The sequence below is a fragment of the Temnothorax nylanderi genome, unplaced genomic scaffold (genome assembly GCF_030848795.1).
Source record: "Temnothorax nylanderi isolate EJ_2023f unplaced genomic scaffold, tnyl_v1.0 TNYL_tig0141_pilon, whole genome shotgun sequence".
Taxonomy (NCBI): domain Eukaryota; kingdom Metazoa; phylum Arthropoda; class Insecta; order Hymenoptera; family Formicidae; genus Temnothorax; species Temnothorax nylanderi.
In genome coordinates, this window is record NW_027249203.1 from 418,002 (window position 1) to 432,861 (window position 14,860).

Here is a 14,860-nt window from a genome sequence, read left to right on the forward strand (position 1 = left end):
CACCTTGGAGGGGCGTATATCCCCACGATGGAGATGGACCCCCATTTAACTCCCACAAATCCCCTACCATGTTCGTCCCTCAAACACGGAGGGGAGTGGGGAAGGATCCGCCAGGTTATAGCAACGGAGCCCGTCGCGTCCTTGGCCCATCATGGGTGATTCACTGGGACTCGGAAGGGCTCCGCCGCCACCCCCAGACCACACCCGCGTTTCGCCATAGTGTGCAAGAATAAGTCTTGGGCGGCGCGGGCGTGGTTCAGATTCGCTTGTAGGAGGCGAAGGGGCATTACTGAGAACTCTCAATGAGGTCCTCCCCCTCCACCTCCATTGCATTCGGCTCCTTCGTGGGAGGGGCCGTGCCTGCCTCGGGCTTTTTGGTGAGCCCCTCGGCCGTGGTTGGGGGATCCACCACCCACCCCGTGGTGTTCTCCCCCGCCGGCCATGCCATCTTGACATCGTCCGTCGGCGCCGCAGGGTTCACAAGAACCACCCTGTGGTCAACCAACGTTATCTCCTCCGTCACCACAGGTTTGGTGAGGGGAGCTTTCTCCGTTTTCTTGGTCGGAGGTACGGACTTCGACGCCGACGCCGCACCCGCCTTCTTTCCGGCGTTATTCGCCGCTGGCTTTTTTGCGGGAGGTGCCGCCTTTCCTTTCCTTGTGGGGAAAGGAACCATGGTGTAAAGAAACATGGTGTGCTCATTTGGTTTCGTGTCTCTCTCGGAAATCGTTTCTCTCTCTTGATTTCTGGCTTCGAAGAGCTCAAATTGTACCAACCTTAAAAAAGTTCCTAGAATCTGGGGATATGTATAATATAGGGTTGCCATATTGTCGTGAAGCGACCGGGACAAGGATGATGACGGAGAAGGGGAAGGGAGGCAAATAGACCGTATTATATGTCAAGATAATTTATTTATATTAATAAAGAACTTATTTTTGACGCAAATAAAAATATATTCTTTAAAATATATTATTTAGAATGTTTATATTCGTCAATAAGTAAAATTAACGAAAATAAAAAACAAAAAACAAATCGGTGCATGTCGTAAAATTAAATAAAATAAAATATAATTTAACAATTTAGCGGGTTGACCGGGACATTTAATGGCTTGACCGGGACAATTTGCTGCAACTCTGCAACGGTTGTCGACAACACGATTGCAAAATCAGAACATTTGGCTATCTGGGAGACTTTACAACTTTACAATTCAAAGTTTCATTGCTGCTACTGTATAGGAAACTTTTGTACTTTCAAAAATCCAAAATTTATTTTTTATATTCTTTTTTACAATTTTACATTGAATTATAAAAATTAATAGGACATTTAATTTCATTAAAATTATTATGTACAGAAATATAGTCGGTATATACATTTTTTACGAACATATAGTAGAGTGTTATGTACAATGATAATAGTGTTATTACAATAAAAATCATGTAGCTTTCGTAGCACCAACAAATTTTTTCATTTTTTTGTCTTTTTTTCGCTGTTCCTTTTCGTCAAACAAGCGTTTACCAATTTCCTTAACTCTAATATAAGTTCGCGTTCTTACGAGGCACTGTAAAACTTTGTCAGGAATTTGTGAAGGATAGTGTTTGGTATTCTTTGCCATTTTTACAACTTTTTGGATGACAAACTCTTCTTTCGAAAAGTCATTTCCATGAAAGTCTAAAAAACATTTCTCTACTATTTTACTCGCAAGTAATAAAGTTTCAGACGGATATGTAAGGTAACCTTTAGAAACAGTTTTTACCCAACTTTGTTCGTCATTATCGTGTATATCCTTCGTTTTGTCGCCTAAAAACGAATAAATATTTTTAAAGCGATGAGCAACGTAACCTGCAACGTACTCCAGACCAGCTTCCTGAACAATGTCAGAAGCATTTTTGCAGCCAAGAATTGGCGTGGAGCTTTCAAAATAGCGTTTGATGAACCTTGTCAATTCTTCATCGTCGTCGATAGTGTCATTGCAAACATCTATATCCGATTCGTCATTTTTTTCGTTTTCCAGTGCATCTTCCAACAAGTCATCGGGTGAAATGTCAATAATGCTTCTAAATAATTCTTCGGTAAGAATTACTTGATCGTCCGATTGAGTGCAGTCAAGTTCATTACTGAATTCGTTATCCAAATCCACATTCGTCGATTCCGGAGCATGAAGTGTAATACCAGGACATGGAGTCGACGTAGCACGTGGATCGTTCGGTGTAACAGCTGCAAACGGTGAATCAGTTGTACGTGAAGAACATATTGACGAAGATAGGCAAACTGTGCTTTCATCTTCTTCGGTATTCTTATTCATGGTGAACACTGCATGGGAATGTTTCCCAAGAATGTACCACCGAAGACGGTATCGAAAGTCATAAGCCGATGGATTATCTTTGCCCGAACCCATCGCCCTAACATAAGAAAAGAAGTTTTCCAAAATATCTTGTTGGAGCCGCCGTGTCAATATATACTTGCAGTGTTCAGGGTATTTACTTTGCAAGTAATTAAATAACCTTTTAAGAGAAGCATTGCTGATGATTATGCCTTTTTGAAAAGGCATTAGCGATTTTCTCTTGCCCACTCGCATGTTCTCAATGTACATTGACATGAGTACCAACAATTGCATCTGATTCTCTAGGTCGATTCCAAAGCCATTAACTCCTGGATGTGCTCCATATTTTGCATACGAGTTGTGGACATCAAACCATTTATTCACTGTTGACACGAAGTATGAAAATTTTTCATATTCGGGAATGTCCAACAATCCTTGATTTCCGGCCCATTCAATTGCCTTCGCGGCCGTGTGGGACCAAATTCTGGCTGCAGGTCTGACAGCTTGTCTCGCGGAACCAACCACGTGTAATGTACGTTCAGTGATAGGATGAGCTACTCGAAGATCACCAGAGTTGCCCAGTTTAATGATTGATTCAAAAACGTCGGCAGTGAATATATTTTTGCAATTTCCAAGTGACAAACCTTCATCGACAAACCAATTCCTAAGAAGTTTCAATAAATGAGGAACATCAGCGAAAACAAATATTTGTGCACCCTCAATCAACGGATGTTCAAAGAAGTAATTGTCAGGAGTTATTTTCAGTTCTCCCCATACTCCTTTATTGCCCAAATCGGAAACAGCAGCAACAACCTCATATCCAGCTTCTTGCAAATGCACCACGCATTCCATTAAGATATCTTTCGTCATTGGCTGGTCGAATTTGTAAAAAATAGGTTGTTTCCAATTGGCAAACAATCCACGGCACATAATAACCTGTACTTTACTGCATGGACCAATGAGTTTTTCCAGTTTCGTGTCGAAGAACGGTTCTTGTGATAAGCCCATTTCGTCGAAAGATAAAACTGTAATTTTTTTCATTGGTGACAGATCTTTACCCTTCTCTTTCATAACAGCGAAAACATCTGCTAAGAAGCCTTCACGGATGTCAAAAGTTTTAAGTGCCCATCGTCTTAAAGAGGAAAGTGATGGTAAAGGGAAGTTTAGCTTCAATCGAAGGTACCGATAAGCTTTCGGACTGATACTCCGTAATGAAATTGCTGCAGCATAGTCGTCAATAGACCAATGAATCCATTTCCGCTTTTTAATGATGCATCTTATCTGTCCTTCCGTGAAATACGTCCTCAATAGCTCTCGCATTTCATTTTCGCTGTCTTCCTTTATCTTCTTCTCATCTTCATGAGTTGCCTCCAATTTAGCTTGCAAGTCTTTAATAATTTTCTTCATGTCCTTTACTTCTGCTACAAGTTGTTCAATTTCTTTGTTTTTCTCCGACATTTGCAATTTCAACGCTTTCACTTCGTCATAAAACGATTCTTCCACTTGTACATAAGTACATCTTGATTTCAGGTGAAAATCATTTAGTTCTCGATAGTGTTGCAGTTCTGCTTTCAGTGACTTTATAGTCTCGTACGGGTCATCTCCTTCTGTCCGTGGCGTTATGTTGGCGAGGTCGATCTCATTTCCGTCCATGAATCTTTAATATCATAATTAACTCATTAGGAAATCAATCGATGTATAATATAGTTAGAATATATAATATAGATGTAATATATAATATATAATCAATCGATGTATAATATAGTTAGAATATATAATATAGATGTAATATATAATATCAATGTATAATATAGTTAAAAAGTAATTGAAAAGAAAGTTAATAAAATAGAAATATATTCAATAAAACATAATGAGTTTGTTACATAAAATGTAAATACGTACAACCGTCTTCGCTTTAACATTGGAACGTTATCTTCGCTCACATATTCCAGTAGTTCATCCCTTGATGTAGTCCTAAAATTATGAACATTTATTTATAAAAAAAATAGAAGACATTAAGACTATAATATATCATAATTATCATAATTATCAATCACTCTTAAAGTAAAAATGCATACAACATAAAATGTCTGTTTTAATAACATCTACAACTTTAATTTGAAACATTTTTCGACATTTTCAATATTTTTTGAAAAATTCCATGAAATTGATCACGAATGTCAAGCGTATTTTGTACTTTTATTCACATTATGAAATCATGATTATGTACGCTAAAAATAATTAATAATTTATAATTAATAATAATAATAATATTATTAATAATAATAATAATAATATCATTAATAATTAATTATTAATCATTAATATGTACAGTAAAGTTAAAATTACCGTTTTCTTCTTCTCAAAATCGAATGCAACATCTTCGTCACTTCTTTCGTGTTTTTTCTACGTAAAACTCCCAGACGACTGCAGAAGACTTTCGATCTCTGAGATCTGTACAAATATACGTTTTCAGTAATTATAATTAAAAAATACAAGTACAGTTTGAATACCGGTGATACATTTTAGATCTACTTCCTTTATTCGACAAGTATTTCCTTTGGAAAAACTGAAATTTAATATTTAATATTATATATTTCATACCTTCTTGGAAACGTTCGGTCTGGCATATGACACAGCTCTTCCGATGAGGTTGGTGGTGTTCGAGTGGCTCGAAACGTTATGTCCATCCATGGATTACTAAACAAAAATTACGTTTTTACTTAATTTTACAAGTGATAGTATTTGCCTGCTTATTTCATGAGAAAAGTATACTTTTGTTGAACACTTTAAAAAGTACTTTATACATTAATTGAAATTATGAATAATCATTGATAAGAAATGTCAATGTTATAATAGAGCAAAAAATGTCGTTTAATCCTTGTGAAAAATATAGGTTCTCATAAGAATCACATGTCAAAATGTCATAAGATATATGAGATTATGGCATGTGATTATTACAAGAATCGTATCTAAAATTTTTCGTAGGGATAACATTATGCATGTATGTACCTTCGAGATGATGTATTCTGCTCATCAATGTTGTCCATTGCACTTTCCTCGTTCCAACTATTAGAGCCTTAGAACATATAGAAATGGAAGCGGAATGCCTATTGTTTTCGGAAGAAAAACATGTCCGGAGGAAGTGAGAAAGAAAATCATAGTTGCCTCTCTCTTGTGAGTGACTGCTCGAAAGTGCGCATGCGCGGTCTACATTTGTTTGGCCGGTTTGGCTCACTGAAAAATAAGGTTACGTTGGTGACATATGTTGAAACACGGTTATTTCTTAGATATTTTCTAAAACGTGTTGATCCGCGAACGTACGCCAAAATTCAAGCAAGATGATATATTGTATTTTATGCGGTAGAAAGGACAAATCGGTTTCATATATACGGTAAGTAAAAATGTATTTAATTTATTGTCAGTTTACGTGATTTCAGTAATCTCAGCAATAAATTTAATTATTGAACTATTTAAACTAATTAATATTGAAACTATTTTTTTTTACATTTTAACTATTTAAATCTATTTTATTATCTGTCAACAGATTTCCATCAAATAAGCACATCAGAAAGCAGTGGTTGAAATTCTGTAACAAGACCGAGAAAAATTTGTATGACTCACACAGATTGTGTACAGATCACTTCAAACCCGAGGATCTGAGGAAGCGTTCAAGGTGTATCGTTGTGCAACCAGAAGCTGTGCCTTGTATATATATATTTGGTGGAGGCACTCCACCTTCCACCTTCGTTGGAAATGCCAGTAAGACTGATGATGGCAATATCTGTTCCACTGGAATCACGAACAGTGATTCTTCGAATGACAACATTAACGTCGTGAATTATTCACAGTCCACAACAGCAGTAACAGAGAGTGAGTCTTATTTTTGTTTGTATATCTATTTAAATGTTTTGGCGTACACCAGCAGCGAATCAAAACATATACCAAGACGTTAACTTTTCAATAATTAAATAAGATATTTGACTAAAGTGTAAACTTGAAAGATGCTAAAATATTAACCTTTCATATATACAACTTGATATCTAAAGAATCAGAAGTTATATTTTCGGTAAAGAACAATTTGTACGACTTCTATTTGTGTGATACATACAATATTACGTCGATCTTTGTGCTTGAGGCTTTTAATAACCTATTACATACTGTTTTTGTGACAGATATTACACACACTTCTCCCAATCGAATCACAAGCTCTTGTGGTACACGCAAGAAATCTCAGGATTTTGCTAAAGAGGATATGAGTAGTATGGATGTCAATGTGGATGTCGATCCTGTTCATTGTACTGAAATAGGCAATTGTGAAATTCTTCCGAACAACTGCCTAACTCCCTTGAAACGGCGGAAAGATGCTCATTGCAGCAGCAAGAGAAAACGCTTAGATTTTAATGATAGTATTGATTCAACGATTCCCATTCATGAATTACCAGTAAGTATATTACTTCGTTAAAGTGTTTGTGCCTTATATGAAATAAATTTTTCACACATGGCCATTAAAGAAAGTAAAAAGTAAAAAGTATATAAAAAGTATATGTTGAAAAGTATGTTTTACAGTAAATATTAAAAATTTTGTATTATTTGATAAAAATATAAAATAATCATATTGTACATATATTTAATCCTAATATATCCATTAATTAATTTTATTTTTTATGACCTAAAAATAATAAATCCCCTGTTTTATATTGAATATAGTAAATATATATAATAATATAAGTTTTACACAATCTATCAGGTCCCTGCCATTACATCAGCCATTTGTGATTCTGCTCCACCGATGATACCAGATCCACGTTATGTTGGTGATATCCGGTCACCTCATCTGGCAACACCAAGACGAGCTACGAGAGCCATGAATTTAGCGCGACGTACCATTATGCAGCAACGAAAGAAAATTGAAACATTGCAGAAAAAATTCGGTAGATGCAAGCAACGTATTTCTTCGCTAAAGGATCTGGTCTCTGATTTGAAGAAAAGAAACTACATTTCTGAAATTGCTGCTGACAATTTAATGGTATGTTTGAATAACATTTATCGATCGATGAAAGCTCCGAATAAAGCCAATGCATTCATCGAAGGCTTCGAATAAAAGTGTTAGACATAATTCCATATTTTACATATTACACAATAACTTCAACGAGTTCTGATGAAGATAGCGCCGTTTGTCAGAATGTCAATTTGTCTTTTTTTCTTTTCCTTGACTCGGATCATGACGATAACTTCAGTAATTTGTATTTTATTAAAAACTATAATCGGTTATATATCTACAATCGGATGGAGTTGAAATTTACCTCGGTTACAATTGTACATAAATATATTATCTGGAATTATGCTCTCTGGAGAATATAAAAATTGAATTAAACATGTAAATAAGTTTCATATAGGAAGGATTGATTATTGTATTTAGGGTGAAGTCCCAGAAATTATGCATGAAGTTCTGAAGCGGAAAGGAAAAATGAAGAGTAAGTACTCCGCTGAATTACGAGCCTTTGCTTTGACTTTGAATTTTTATTCACACAAAGCCTACGAATACGTACGAAAAACGTTCAAAAACCTTTTACCGGAATCTTCAACAATTCGCAAATGGTATAGGTCAATCAATGGACGACCTGGATTTACTGACGAAGTTTTCCAAGCTCTACGATGTAAAGTTCAGAATACCGATAAACCAATAATTTGCAACTTAGTTATAGATGAAATTAGCATCCGTCAGCAGATCGAATACGATGGAAATCGGTATTATGGTTATGAAGATTTAGGTTTCAATAACTGTACAAATTCAGATCAGCCATTGCAAGCTAGAAGTGCCTTGGTTTTCATGCTTGTAGCCTTAAACGCGCATTGGAAGGTCCCGATAGGTTACTTTTTGATCAACTCACTAAGTGGAAAAGAAAGAGCGAGCGTTCTTAGAAACTGTTTAGAATTACTTGCGAAAATTGACATACACGTACATTCGTTGACTTTCGATGGTGCCAGCGTTAATGTGTCTATGTGTAAGGAGTTAGGTGCAAACTTTGAATTGGGAAAGAACTTTAAACCTTTTTTTATTAATCCTGCGACAAAAGAAAAAGTGTTTTGTTTTTTTGACCCTTGTCATATGTTGAAGTTAGTTAGAAATACGTTAGGACACTATTTAAAATTGTGGAATAACGGAAAAGAAATATTGTTCGACGACATTAAGCGTTTGCAGAAATTGCAGGATGAAGAAGGATTGAAGGCTGGCACAAAGCTAACTAAAAAACACATTTATTTTCATAATAATAAGATGAATGTAAAGTTAGCGGCTCAAACACTCAGCGAAAGCGTTAGCATTGCTCTAAAATTTGTTGAAAAGTGTTTTCCTGGGTATTTACAGTCACCTCAAGAAACTGCTAAGTTCTGCTCTATCTTTAATGATGCCTTTGACATTCTCAATGTCAGATCGAAATTTCCAAAACCGAAAAAATGTAATATGCCTCTTTCTGACGGTACCTTTATTGAATTAAAACAATACGCTGAGAATATAATTGAATATATTAAAAGCATTAAAGATTATGAACACCGATCCATTTTAAAAAGCAATAGAAAAACTGGTTTCTTAGGTTTTATCATATGCTTACAAAATATTTTTGAATTGTTTCCAATTCTAAAAAAAAAGGGATTAGAATATTTACTAACTTATAAACTTAATCAGGATCACTTGGAAACATTTTTTAGTGCGATAAGAAGTCGAGGTGGATTCAACAATAATCCATCGGCCAAACACTTTGAATCCAGTTACAAAAGATTATTAGTTCGACATGAGGTGAAAGCTGCTGAAACGGGAAACTGTATGATTAATGATATTCAGATTTTGTTTGTGTCGTCTGCAAACAAAGAAGACACACTTTTCACAGAGGAAAATAATATGCAAATAACGTCATCCATTGATGTGTTATTTGATCACGACTACGTATCCACATTGCGAAATCTTAGTCCATATATTGATGAAGTAGTAACGTACATCAGCGGATTTATAGTTAGGAAGCTATTAAAAAATAAAAGTATGTGCGACACATGTGCACCATTTTTGACAGCCAGTAGCCAAGATATGTCGAAATGTACATTGATCGAAATGAAAACACGGGGAAGGTTGATGTACCCTTCACGTGACGTTATTGCAATAGCTAGAACAACTGAGAGAATTATACGCGCAAATGATTCTATTCTTTTTACACAAAAAAATATTAAAGAATTTTTAATAACGAAAACGTTTGAGGCAGTTAGTATCAACCATGTAGTATTTAACGACAATATCATGACAGAACATGTTAAGAATCAAGGAATTCTTGATAACCATAAAACTCAATTGATCAAAGCTATTATTAGAACATATGTAATTCTTCGTTTATTTCATGAAGGAAAACGCGCAACAGATATTGGAAAAAACGAATATATTCGACAAAAATATTCAAAACTAATTTTATTTAAAAACCAATAAAATTGTAATACAGTGTAATAAAATAATTTCACCATATTATATAAACTGTACTTATTGATCTCCTCAACACTGATTTATTCATTATTATCCATTTATGATCATTCATTATAATATATTTATTTATGTATCAATTATTTAACCTCATTATATTAATTAATTTATCTTTTATTTATTCACTTATTTATTTATTTCATTTATTTATGGATTTCTTATGATACTTGATTCATTAATTGATTCATTCACCGATTAGTTCAGTTATTCATTCCGATTCGTTCATTTATTCGTTTATTTATTTTTATTCATTTTTTGATTTATGCATTTCATCATTTATTTATTTATTTATTCTCTGATTTTTTCAATGAATTATTTACTTATTTATTCATTTTAAAAAACCCTTAATATGATTGATTGTGAGGTATATATATGTACACACACACACACACACACACACAATGTGCTTGTATGCGTCAGCAAATGGCGCGCATGCGCACTTTCGAGCAGTCACTCACAAGAGAGAGGCAACTATGATTTTCCTTCTCACTTCCTCCGGACATGTTTCAGTCTGCTATTCCGCTTCCATTTCTATATGTTCTAAGATTAGAGCCACCAGGAGTAGCATTTGACGGACCTGCTACACACCATTCATCATTTTCAGATGTGGGAGTGTCACTTCTTTGGATCGTACTTGAATCATTGGTGCTTGTACCACTATTGGTAGAAACAAGTACAAAATTTCGTCGAACTATATTGAAATTCAAATTTGTTTCGTCGACTCTAACGTAGGAAAAGATATACATTAATATACAAAATAAATTAAAATATTGTTTTTGGTACACTTTGTATATGTACATTATATATTAAAACTTACCTAACTTTCGGGGAAGTTAAAAACAACGTTGGTAATGCAGTCTGCAAAAGGTTTCGTCTTTTGGACTTCTTCCCATAGCCAAAACATTCTTCATTGAAATGGTCTGAGCATATGTTATAAATGTCCGTGCTAAATGTTATAAAAAATATTGAAATTAATAACATATACGATACAAATTATGATACATAATTCTTTCACATGTATCTATGCTAAGAAGATTGCTCCGAATTCTTAACATAGTAGTTACATTTATTTAATATCAAGAACAACTTAAGCCATGGTCTGAAGAGTAACTTAAGTTCCACATAAAATAACAGAAATTTAATCCATGACTGTTAATTCAACTAAATATTAATAAAAGTTATGAAATTTGCAAACTTACCGAATTCAATTTTGTTTGGTAACTTAACCTCTCCAATTTTCTGTAGCCATCCCTCGCGAATTATATCGTTGGATGGTAATTTGAAAAAACTTATGTCTTTACGACATTGTGCCGAGTTGTTTCTACAACTTCGTACTACACACCGCACCATTTTTATTTCATAAATATAAAAATTTCATATCGCCACACGTATTACATACTCTCGATCTCGATGCTATGTATCTCTTTCTCTACTGCAGTGAGTGTGACAAGGACGAATACAATCAGGTGTGCCAATATTTATATCTTAATTTTGTTTTCTAGAGGTTGGTACAATTTGAGCTTCTCCGAGGTTTTTTAGACTAATAACTGAAAAGTCACTGAATATTGAGCACACCATGTTTCTTTACACCATGGGAGGAACCACTCCGCCGCCGCCCTTCTTGGCCTGCGGAGCCTCTCCCCCCTTCTTCTTCACAGCACTAGGGCAGGATTTGCCCCCTACCCTGTGCTGGCTCGGGCGCCCCGCCTCGGCGCAAATAACGCATCTGATGGGTCCTCACAGTTGCGAGCCTCGTGCCCGACCTCGCCGCACCTATAGCACGTGCCAGTGCGATCGGTCGCACTCTGGCACGTGGCCCTCGTGTGCCCAATTCCTAGGCACCTATAACATTGCATCGGGCGTTTGTCCAGGACCTCAATTTTGGCCCTGGCCCACCCGATGTCAATGTGCCTCCTTGCTAAGTCTGTTTACGGCAGCGAGGGGGTATCTTACGAAGACGGTATTTAAGCCGTTAGGCGCCCGCCGCATAGGCCCCGGTAGAATGGCAGAGGGGTGAACTCCCCCCTTTTCTGCCAGAGCTGCCTTGACTTCGCTCTCCACGACTGAGACGTCTAGCCCGGTAAGACGGATTTCCGCCCTTATCTCCGGGCGTGCGACTCTGACGCCCTCCTTGCCCGACAAGGCTGTCCTCATACATGAGGCTAGAGCGTCCGCCTTTCCTGCGCAATCCGGGCCGGCCACTTCCAAATTGATGGTCCCGGTAGCCGTCCTTCGGATGTTAGGAGCTTGGGTGATTCCAAGCTCCGAGAGTTTGATCGAGGAGCGCGCCAGCCTTAGGCACTCCTCGTACCCTCCATCCGGGCAGGTTAGGGTGACGGTTGCTGTGCGCGGCACCCTCCTCTTTGTTTTCTTGGGGGGCTGTTTAAAGTTAGCCCCAGCACCCCCGGTTTAGCTCTTACCGCCAGGACCGGGCTTGGGAACCAATCCCTTGGCCGCAGTACCTGCCCCGCGGGGCGTGGGATCCGGCTTCGGGGCCGCAGTACCGCTCGGGCCTGGCTTGGGGAGTGCGTTGTTCGTTCCTCCTCTCCTTCCTCTCCTCACCACGGTTGACCACGTCTCGCCAACCGTGGTACTCTTGATGGGTGCCGGGGGCGCCGGGAGTGGGGCAGGCTGTGCCCCTCTGCCAGTGCTTCGGCCCCCCTTGTCTTTCGCATTTGCGGGCGTTATGTTCTTCGTCGACGTCGAGGGGACTTTAGATATAGTGCCCTTCCCTCCTTTCTCCTTGACGAGCCTCCCGGCGGCCTACGGAACGGGGGTCTTCTCCGCCCGCGCCTTCTCCGGTTGCGCTGGGGTCCTCCTCGCTGAGGGCCCACTCGTCGGGGGGAACCGGCTTTTCAGCCTCTCGAACCAGGAATCCATCCTCCGCGAGAGGGACCGGAATATCCGCTCCTCTGCACCCTCGTTGCCTCGGGCTCCATCGACAGGTAGCGTGACATCCGTCGGCCTTCCGGTGGTCATCGGCGGTATCGCCTCGTCGATGACCTTGGTCCTACCTTGGATCGCCGGTCTCATCGCCGCCGGCATGCCGTCCCTCGCGATCCCCGCTAGCACTTCGTCCCTCGTGCTCTTTGGCTCCTCCGTCTCCAGCTCCATATTAACATCCGCGTCCACGGCCGTATCCTCGGTCGCGAACACCGCCGCCTCCTCTGAGCTGGAGCTGTCGACGAGTTGCTGCCGTCTGCGCTTGGCAGCCCTGTGCAGCTTCTCTTCCTCCTGGGGCGCGTTCTCGTGCTGCTGCTGCTGCTGCTGCGCCTGCAGCAGCGTTTGTTGCTGCTGCATTTGCGCAATTTGCAGCTGCATATTCTGCATGTCAGTCTGCAGCCGTGCGTTGGTCTCGCGTAATTCTTTAAGACATTCGATCTCCGCTTCCTGTGCGGAGACCTTTTGTCTTAGCTCCTCCAACTCCACGTCCCTGTCCACACCGGTTTCCGGATCCTTGATCCTCTGGATCATTTGTCCGGTAGCGGCAGAGATTGTGGCCGTTATCACATTCAGCGCCTTCCTCATCGTACCATTCAAGTTGGAAGATCTCTCTGCCACCTTGTAGATGTTACGCAAGCTCTCCAAGATGAGACCTGGTATCTCGGCGGTCGGGGAATGTTTAAGCCTCCGAGCCTCCGCGATCTCCATGATTCTTCGTTTTTTGGAGAGGTTCGGTATTACCGCGGGGTCCTCCAGGTCCTTCAATGTTTGTCGAACCTGGACGAGGTTCTTCCTATTCTTGAAGAGTTCCTTCCTTAGTCCAATGCTCGTCGTGACGGGACGTCCTCGCTTTCTGAGGAGCTTCGCATTTTGATTGCGGGACTCCTCCTCCGTTGACTCAGAGTCTCCGGGGGGTGGGGCGTTCTCGTCGGCGCTGATACGGGTGACGTCAATCTTTTCGCCACTCCCGCCTCCCGCCGGCTCATCCCGGTCCCCCACTTCGTCCGAGTCCTGGATATAGATCCTCGGTCTTATGGGTCGCGCATCCACATCGGTAGAAGCGTCAGTCGGAGGGGACGTGTCCCTCCTCCTGCTGTGCGACCGCGACCTGATGCGGGACGCGGATGTGCCCCTGCTCGCGCCCTCTGATCGGCCCCCTTTGGCCGAGCTGCGGGACAGTCTTGCCCCGCCTCCGGTCGTGGAGGCCTCACCCTCATCACGCGAAGAGGAGGCAGACCCAAGAGATCTATTCCTCTTCGCCTTGACGCACGCCGGACCAGAAAATTTGCCCGGTTTAATCGTGCGTGTCCCCTCTTGGTTCTTAAGAGAGCCAGAACCGCCAGCCTGGGAGCCTGTAACTCCCATCTGTCCATCCCTCTCCTTCCTTATAACGGCAGCGATAGCCGTTTCCCCCGGCGGGCTCGCTCCCAACTCGCCGGGTAGCCCATCGTTGGATGACGACGGGAGGGGAGCTGGGACGGTACCCCCCTCTCGCCGGTCCCTGGATGTCCGGTCATCCTGGGACAGTAGTCTCTTCTGATCCTCATTGTGCATGTTCAATGAAATTGTTACTATTAGGATATTTTCCTAAGAAACGTCTATGCATGTCAGTAAGAATATTATGTTTAGTTATGCTTATTTTAATTCTGATATGTACATATATAATATGTTGCCTTTTTATGCTTGACAGTAAATGAAATGTAGTACGTACGGTTGTGACCGAACATACGATCTTCGATATGTAGGACTTACTTGAAGTTAAATATTTATGGTCGCCTCTGTGTTTTAAGCGATCACACAGAACGCTAATTGCTCTCAATCGCCTTGATGAGAAGCTTCTTTCCTTCCTTCCTTCCAGTATTATTATCTTCACGCTGCTTGGCTCGTTACGTTTTTGGCTGACAAGGTCACGTACTCGCACTCGATTCGCGTATCAGATATTCGGATTTAGGATAGGAATATTAATGAATATTATTCTTGCATTGATTAAACAATAACAAAAATGTTCATTCGTCACTTGTACGCAAGTACACTCAAAAGTGAGATAAGTTATGTTTCAAACGGCTATCGGT

At 39.8% G+C, this 14,860-nt stretch overlaps 2 protein-coding genes across 2 annotated transcripts; one reads left to right on the forward strand and one right to left on the reverse strand.

Moving 5' to 3' along the window:
• Nucleotides 1-1,240: 1,240 nt before the first annotated feature.
• On the reverse strand, nucleotides 1,241-5,394 carry LOC139777225 (uncharacterized). Its single transcript, XM_071714527.1, has 5 exons — nucleotides 5,333-5,394; nucleotides 4,925-5,020; nucleotides 4,670-4,774; nucleotides 4,223-4,294; nucleotides 1,241-3,977 (listed from the first exon to the last, which is right to left on the reverse strand). The coding sequence occupies exons 1-5, from the start codon at nucleotides 5,368-5,370 to the stop codon at nucleotides 1,433-1,435; spliced, it is 2,856 nt and encodes a 951-aa protein (XP_071570628.1). The 5' UTR covers nucleotides 5,371-5,394; the 3' UTR covers nucleotides 1,241-1,432.
• Nucleotides 5,395-5,396: 2 nt separating this feature from the next.
• On the forward strand, nucleotides 5,397-7,671 carry LOC139777226 (uncharacterized). The gene is made up of 4 exons (XM_071714528.1): nucleotides 5,397-5,714; nucleotides 5,868-6,193; nucleotides 6,496-6,764; nucleotides 7,071-7,671. The coding sequence occupies exons 1-4, from the start codon at nucleotides 5,662-5,664 to the stop codon at nucleotides 7,422-7,424; spliced, it is 1,002 nt and encodes a 333-aa protein (XP_071570629.1). The 5' UTR covers nucleotides 5,397-5,661; the 3' UTR covers nucleotides 7,425-7,671.
• Nucleotides 7,672-14,860: the final 7,189 nt, after the last annotated feature.